This window comes from Euphorbia lathyris, chromosome 7, assembly GCF_963576675.1.
Source record: "Euphorbia lathyris chromosome 7, ddEupLath1.1, whole genome shotgun sequence".
NCBI lineage: Eukaryota > Viridiplantae > Streptophyta > Magnoliopsida > Malpighiales > Euphorbiaceae > Euphorbia > Euphorbia lathyris.
The window spans coordinates 27,716,364-27,723,821 of NC_088916.1; the positions used below are offsets into that span (position 1 = coordinate 27,716,364).

At 37.6% G+C, this 7,458-nt stretch overlaps 1 protein-coding gene across 19 annotated transcripts; it reads left to right on the top strand.

Annotated features, from left to right (window-relative positions):
- Positions 1-2,614: 2,614 nt before the first annotated feature.
- LOC136235938 (uncharacterized) lies at positions 2,615-7,176 on the top strand. 19 transcript variants are annotated; one of them, XM_066026035.1, is made up of 7 exons: positions 2,615-2,920; positions 3,014-3,202; positions 3,665-4,306; positions 4,400-4,483; positions 5,353-5,463; positions 6,702-6,788; positions 6,882-7,176. In XM_066026035.1, the coding sequence occupies exons 3-7, from the start codon at positions 4,055-4,057 to the stop codon at positions 6,930-6,932; spliced, it is 585 nt and encodes a 194-aa protein (XP_065882107.1). In that variant the 5' UTR covers positions 2,615-2,920; positions 3,014-3,202; positions 3,665-4,054; the 3' UTR covers positions 6,933-7,176. The 19 variants fall into 19 exon arrangements, 9 of the variants coding, with proteins under 9 accessions (XP_065882107.1, XP_065882108.1, XP_065882109.1 ...); XM_066026036.1 differs by having other exon boundaries at positions 3,665-4,264; XR_010691994.1 differs by having other exon boundaries at positions 3,665-4,624; positions 6,728-6,788.
- The last annotated feature ends 282 nt before the right edge of the window (positions 7,177-7,458 follow it).

Below are 7,458 nucleotides of genomic sequence, written 5' to 3' on the forward strand. Positions count from 1 at the left end.
CCTCTAATTAATTGGCTTTGAACATGACAAAACCCTTTCGGGATAGTTGCCCTTAATCAAATTAAAACTCTTTCGAGATAATAATTTGTCTAAGTGTTCAACAAAGTTTCCTTGTAAAGATTTCGGATTAAATACGTTTTAATGAAAACACCAGCAGTCACTTTAGTGGATTGGTTACCATAAGTGCTGCATAAAAATCTATCGAATAGAACAGACTTTATTAGATGAAATATAAATTGATACAAGTTTACAGAGAACATGGAGCATGGAAACATTCGACGACTTGCAAGTGAACGGGTTGTCAATCCTTTCCTTGGGTTTCGTTAGAGGTTGTCAGGCTCCGGGGCGGATCCTCTACTCAATCTTCTCGTTGAATCTTCGTAATAGAGACTGGGTCGGTCTACTACCAAAATGAAAACTAAACTGGAACAATGTCTAAACGCTACTAAACTTGTTATTATTGAATAAACAATGTGTATACAGCATATTGCTTTTGAACAGAATCGAAATCTAACTTCTGAATCACTTGATTCGGAATTTCTGCATAAATTCTATACTAATCTCTTTTTTCTACATATCTTCAACTCTCCATCAACTCTTTATTTATAGATGTTGAAGAGTCTTGATTGAAGTGTCGTGTCCGTTGTGAAGGATCGTGTCCGTTGCGAAAGGACGTCTTTATCCACCCGACGTCGAAAACGAAAGTGTGTAACTAGGCTTCTAAAATCTCCTGCTCGTACCGAGAATATTAAATTCTCTACCGAGAATGGGGGAGCATCAATTGATCTTCAAACGAAGGAAGGAAAAGCTGGGGAACGCGTGTCGTGACCGAGAATTTGGGGGCCGCGGTCGCGGCACGGAACGTTTTTCGGTTTTTCAGCTTTCGTTCGCGTCCTCGATTTGGTGTTATTAATTTCTGTCGTCTTCGACTCCTTTTGTAGGGTTTTTCTTCTATTTTTGAGCTCTTTTCGTTCCTATTTGGATTTTACCAAATATTTATGTACCTTACAAGAAAGAAACATATTCGAGAGTAAAAGCTTCCTAAACAGTTATAAATAGCATAAATTCGTAGCAATATTGATGTAATTATTGATGATATTTTAGGTATATTTTGGGCTTAACACTGGCCCACAGTCAGCCTATCAAGCCTAAGAAAGGGAAATGGGTTGTTGTTGAAGAAGAACCTGTTGAGGATGATATGGATGAAGGACATGCTGATTTATCCCGGAAAGGAAAAAGAGTTGTGGTTGACACAGAACCTGCTGAGCGAACTAGGCAGGAAAGAAAAAGAAAAGCTGACCAATCCTCAACCACACTAGCCAAAGAGATTAACAAGACTGCCAAGAAAATTAGGGTGGTGGTTGGTGGAAAGAAAACTGCACACGCTAAGTCAGTGTAGAAGAAAGCAGAGTCAGCAGAGAAAAGGAAAGAAAGAGTTGACCCTGAGGAAGAGAGTGAGGAGACTCTTGAGCAACCCCTAAAGAGGAAGAAGACCTTTAAGATGACACCGTTGGAAGCCAACCCTATTGACTTCGTCATTCCCAAAGACTCTCACTACCTGCGAGCTCAAGAGATCGATCTAGAAAAGACTCCTTGTGATCAGGAGGAAGAACAAGGCTGTACTAAGGAACCGGCTCAAGCTGATAAGATAGGTTCTGCTGAGCCGAGTAAAACAGCTGCTGCTGAGCAGACTGATGAGCACGGAGTTAAGTCTCCAGTAAAGGACAAGGTTGAGGAGAGCCTCTACGCTGACTTAGGACTCAACTTCTCTTCTGAGTCACCTGACTCCCCTGCCGCTGACCCTTCTCCTCCAACCAAAACTCCAAAGGTCAGTGCGGACAATCGTTTCAAACGCAAAGCCCAAAAACCCAACATCATCAATCTGTTGGATGAATCACCGCTAAGGGACCCAATCACAGACTTGACCGGGCTCCAGTTCCAATTCTTCACTACCATCACTGAGCCAACTCCGGATCAAGTAAAGGAAAAACAAGCCTTTGTTTCTCAAGCTGAGGAACAAGCCACTAAGGGTCCAATTTCTGGTCAACCTTCCACTAAGCAAGTGCTCGATGTTCCTGCTGCTCAACATAAAGAGTTAGCAAAGGAAACTCCACCTGCTAAAGACAGTGCTGAGCAACCATTTCCTTCTTCTACTGAGCAGTTAGAAAACCAGGCCACTCTTGCTGGCTTCAATAAAAGTGCAGCTGCTAATCAGGCTGGCACTTCTACTTCTGGGCAGCCTCAAACCTCTCCAATTCCTGCTGCTAACCAGAAAACGGCCACTGAGCACAACACTGATGATTCTCACACTTATTTGGACACTTCTGAGTCAGGAAGAAGAATCATCCAATCTGCACACACTACAAGAAAAAAGGGTTTTAATGACCAAAATTTAATGAGTGGTGAAAAAACACTCATTAAAAACATACTCTTCCTATATTTAATGAGTGGAATTTATACAATCTTATTATTAATGAATGAAATATTTTTTTTTTCTTAAATTTACTAAGACTCCACTCATTAATACAAAAACAAAAAAAATGGCCATTATTCATTTCACTTTAGAGCCATTTTTTTACGATTCCCTCCAATCATTTTCATTTCCCCCAAAAAAAAAAACAGAGCAAAATTTTAACATTAAGAAGAAAAAACCCTTAATCGCAGCAATTAAACAAACATGAACAAAATCCCTCAATCCCATCTATCCATTTCACAATCCCTAACTCAGAAACCTATCTTTCTCTCTAGAAACCCTAACCAAGCTTCATTGAACTTGAAACTTCATTAAGGTGATGTCTTGAGTTTGGCGAATCGGATCTCCTTCTTCGAAGTCTTGGGTCGACTGAGCAACTTGAAGCAGAAATTTCATTCTTCCTTCTTCAAAAGAAGCTTCAACGCTGACTTTTACTGGTTTTTTCAGGTGAACAGAAACGAAGAAGACTTGCCTTTAGGGTTTAGGGTTTTATTCCTTTTTAAAAGTGTTTATAATTAATTTGTCGTAATTGACTTGAAGGTTGTGAAATCAACTCCTCCCAATGAGTGCCTGAAAGCTCCAAGTCCATAGGCATCGTCGTCTTAAGAAGACAAGTCCAAATCCCTTGGAGAAGTTGTTGGGGTTTTCCTATTTCCTCTGGCCCCTGTTCAATATCGTGAGCTCACTGACCAGCTACTGTGGCCTTCATATACTCTTCATGACTACTAGGTAATGTTTCTTTTTCTCTCTTAATGGTACAAATTACAAGATCTATACCCATTTGGGGTGGATCTCAGTTTGTGTGGAAGTTCAGAACTTCCCTTTTTGGGTGTTCCTTAGATGAATGTTGGGATCTATTATACACATTTTTCTCTGTTCTTTATTGTTATCTCCTATGTGTTTGGCTATTTATTAGAAAGTAACAGTAACTTATAGATTTGAAGTTTTGCTTTGGTTTTATTAAATTAATATGGGTTACTTGGATGAATTTGAAAAAATAATTAGTTAATAGTTATTATTAGCAAATTTTTACTTCATTTGAGAAGTTTGTGATAGACTCAACTCTACTTTAATGGCTGGTTATCCATGGGTCTTGGCTGAAAACTCTTACCTAGTGGTCTTACTACAATAACAGAGCATATGGACTGGAACTATTGTTAATGTTTTGTTGCTAATTTTCTTTAAACACAGGCTATGATCTGATCCGTCCTATCAGTAACTTTTTCAAGAGCAGCTCTCAATTCGTTTCATGTTTTTTTTTAAACATCAAATACTCAAATATCAACCCACAATATAAGATGATAATAATAATGTATTGTGAAATTCTAGTGATCGAAATCAAGCAAAAGTTTCAGGAATGCCAACCCTGATACCTGTTCTTAATTTAACGTGCCCTTATCCATACTTCTTTTCCTCTTTCTCAGCCTCTGCTGCCCTCTTCACCCTCACATCAACATGGCTTGCATTTGTCCTCTCTAAATCCAGCTTGTCCTATTCTTTGAATGATTTCATCTCTTCTGTGACCTTAACAAGCTCCACAGATGGCTTCTCACGTCCAATTGGCATGAATTCACCTTGGACATGAGTTGCTGTTCCAAGTTCCTCAGGAGCAGAATCACCAGCCTTAAATTTGTGGGCACATCTTGGGAAGACAACCAACTTGGCCTTGTAGGTTTTCAGCCTCTGAACATTGGATTGCCGGCTCTCCAGGGAGCGGTTTTTTCTACAACAGATATACCAATTGTGGGAAGAAGCTTCTTTGGAATACCTGCAGCCTTAAGTTCCTCAAGAGTATATCCTCGACCAGCCCTCACTTTCATGTGGTACTTTAAGGTCTGGCCATGGATGACAGGACGAAGAGGTCCTCCTTGTAATATAACTTATATTTATAATAAGGTTCATCCTTTTTTTTGTTTCAATTTGCAGTTTGATGTAACGTTTCCTGCCATTCCATGCTCGTTACTCAGTCTTGATGCCATGGATATCATAGGGGAGCAGGATTTCGATATAGTATGTGCATAACTGACTTCTTATTGGTGAATATATGCTTGCACATTCCATGCATGTCCACTCAATTGATTTCTTATTGCTTCTACCACTGAACATGGTCATGTATTAGAAGTCAAGCAAGATGGAATTGGTGCACCAAAAGTAAGTGACAAGATCATTCTTTCATTCTCCTGTCTGATGTTCATGCATCCCCTTTCGGTTTGGTCATTTCTTAGACTCGTAACTCATAACGTCTCATTCCTCAGCAAAATTCTTAGTATGTATTCATTTCACTAGATCTTGCAATGATCAAATCATTAGACACGAATCTGCCTACCTTCATGTTTATATGGGACAAGGTCTAAATTCGCCCTTGAGGTTTTTAGCAAAGAGCAATTTAATTCCTATGGTTCAACATGGCATAATGTTGACCCATGGTAGACTTCTTATTTTAATTTTATCATGTTAAAGGAATTTCATTGGCTGAAAATTCTTATCTAGTGGTCCTACTACAATAGCAGAGGGATCTGGACTGGCACTATTGTTAATTTTTTGTTAATTTGCTTTTGGTGAGACAGGGTGAAGTTGCTTACTATGCATGACTTGAGAAATACTTATTGGATCTTTAGTTTCTGCATTGTTGTAGTTGGTCTAAACGGCACATGAAGTACATATCTTTTAGAGAAAACCTTGTATAAATTAGTTCTAGAGCAGTTTCATTTACATCTTCCAGGTCTTTTGCTATTGGTGAACAACATGAAAGGCAAAAGAAGTTCAGTTCTTGTGTCGAAAGCATCAATTATTTTCTTGTTGATATCTTAACTGATTTTATTATTTTGATTACATGTTGTTATGATAGACTAAGGTTATTTCTTATAACTGTTAATGAGAAAGGAAACATGAAGAAGAAAAGATTTCAAATTGTGCGAAAAATCAAAGGAAGAGAAGGAAGAAGAGACAGAGGGCAAATCCTACCTAGAAAAATGAGGTCTCTGTATCAGGTCAGTTTTTTATACACTTGAGCAGTGCCATATATGTATCTTGATGCATGCAGATCTTTTGTTAGGCTGTAATAATTTTCTATTGTTACAATGCTTCAACTTGCAAATTGAATGTCATCAATCTTGAACAATTAATTTCATGGCATCTGATGTTAAAGTGATATTGAGTTTCTTTTTGGGTTCATATTTTGTGTGATTTGTGAATGATTTCTTCATTTGGGTCACTCTGTTTTTTTTTCTTTTAATCTATTTTACAGAAGAGGGCGAGCCTTGGCGCAACGGTAAAACGTTGTTGTCGTGTGACCAGAGGTCACGGGTTCGAGTCTTAGGAGCGGCCTCTTGCCAATTAAATTGGCAAGGGAAGGCTTGCCCCCAATACACCCTTGTGGTGGGACCCCTCCCCGGACCCTCGCTCAGCGGGGACGCGTAATGCGACCGGGCCGCCCTTTTTTTTAATCTATTTTACAGAACTATATGTTATGGTGTTTGTGACTACCGAATGGTGGCCCTGGTGATTCTTCTACACCTGATGGGTTCTCTTATGAAGTTTAGATATCAAAAAACTTGGTATGCTCTCAATTGGCTTTACCCTGCTAGATGCTTTCTTGACTCTTTGCTTTCTAGCTTTCTTGGATAAGTGGTACTTACCTCAAATGTTTGTTGTTCATTTTGAGTTTTGTGTTAACTAGAGTCGGGCATAGTTTATTTGGATGGTGATCATTCCAATCTAACAATTAATTTTTCATGATTGCCTAGAATGATAAAAAATGACATATTCAGTTCTGTATTTCTATGTTACATATTCAGATTTTCCAAGGTGTTGTCTTTCTTCCTCTTTCTTTACAAACGTTGTTCCAAAATCCGTGGCAGAATTTCCTTGGATTTTGATTATGTTCTTGGTTCTAAGACACGAAATTCAAGAAGCTTAAAATAACATAACATTTCTTATTGATACTACAACATTATTTGAGTGTCATTTCTCTGTTAATCTTGTTAGACCCTTGATTGTAATGGTTCACTCGTTAGGTTGAACTTCAGTTTTTGCCTATAATACTAAGCATCTCTTAGAAAATCACAGAACCTTAAAAATCATCTGTAAAACTTTGGATTTTCAATATGTTCTGAAGTTTTCCATCTTGAGAACATGTTTGCAACTTTTACTATGCCTTATATGACCAAAATTCTATAAAACATGTTGCTCAATCTATTACTTCCCTTTGTGTTATATTTGTGCTCAGCATTTACAGAAATGTAGCTTCTGCAGTTTCACTTCCACTCCTGATAAGCTATCAAACAAGTATTACTTGGGGACAACTCCCGATAAGGTATGTTGAATTGACTTTTTGTTTTCTTGTTATGAAGTAAATCATATCTTCAAAATTCTAATTGTACTCTGAAGTTTGGGGAATTGGAAACAGGTTATGATGATGATATGGTCATATTGTAGTGAATTCATCTCTTGGGTGTAGAGTGATTGACCACCGATCTTCATGGTGATGCTGATCTGCCGCCTTGGTCCAGCTCCACTTGCTCAACATAGAGAGATTATAGAATTGTTCAACTCAAAGAGATTTATAGAGTTGTCACTAAATTATAAATTACTTGCGTGAGATTCCTTAAATTTGTTATTTTTTCCTTAAACTGGAAATGAAAATGGGATTGAATTCGATTTAGATTGGATATGTGATTTGATTCGATTTAGAGTAGCTCTCTTCAATCCAAAACAATATAAATATTTTTATTAATATAAATTTTAATCATTATAAATATTTCTAATGAGCGTATTTTCAGTTATTATAAATATTTCTAATGAGTGTATTTTGAATCATTAAAAATACTTCTAATGAGGGTAGATTTAATCATTATACATAGTTTCTAGTGAGAGTAAATGTACACTCATTATAAGTTAATAATGAACGGATTGATTCCGCTCATTAATACTTTTAGTAAGAAGGGCTTCCTCAAGGGGAAAATTCCGCTCATTAAAAACCTATA

Bases quoted from the DNA above. Each gene is read 5' to 3' on its own strand.
- LOC136235938 (XM_066026031.1), top strand. From the start codon at position 4,055: ATGAGTTGCTGTTCCAAGTTCCTCAGGAGCAGAATCACCAGCCTTAAA. The intron at 5,464-6,701 runs GTCAGTTTTTTA...ATTTGTGCTCAG, and splicing joins AAATGAGGTCTCTGTATCAG to CATTTACAGAAATGTAGCTT. The intron at 6,789-6,881 runs GTATGTTGAATT...AATTGGAAACAG, and splicing joins TGGGGACAACTCCCGATAAG to GTTATGATGATGATATGGTC.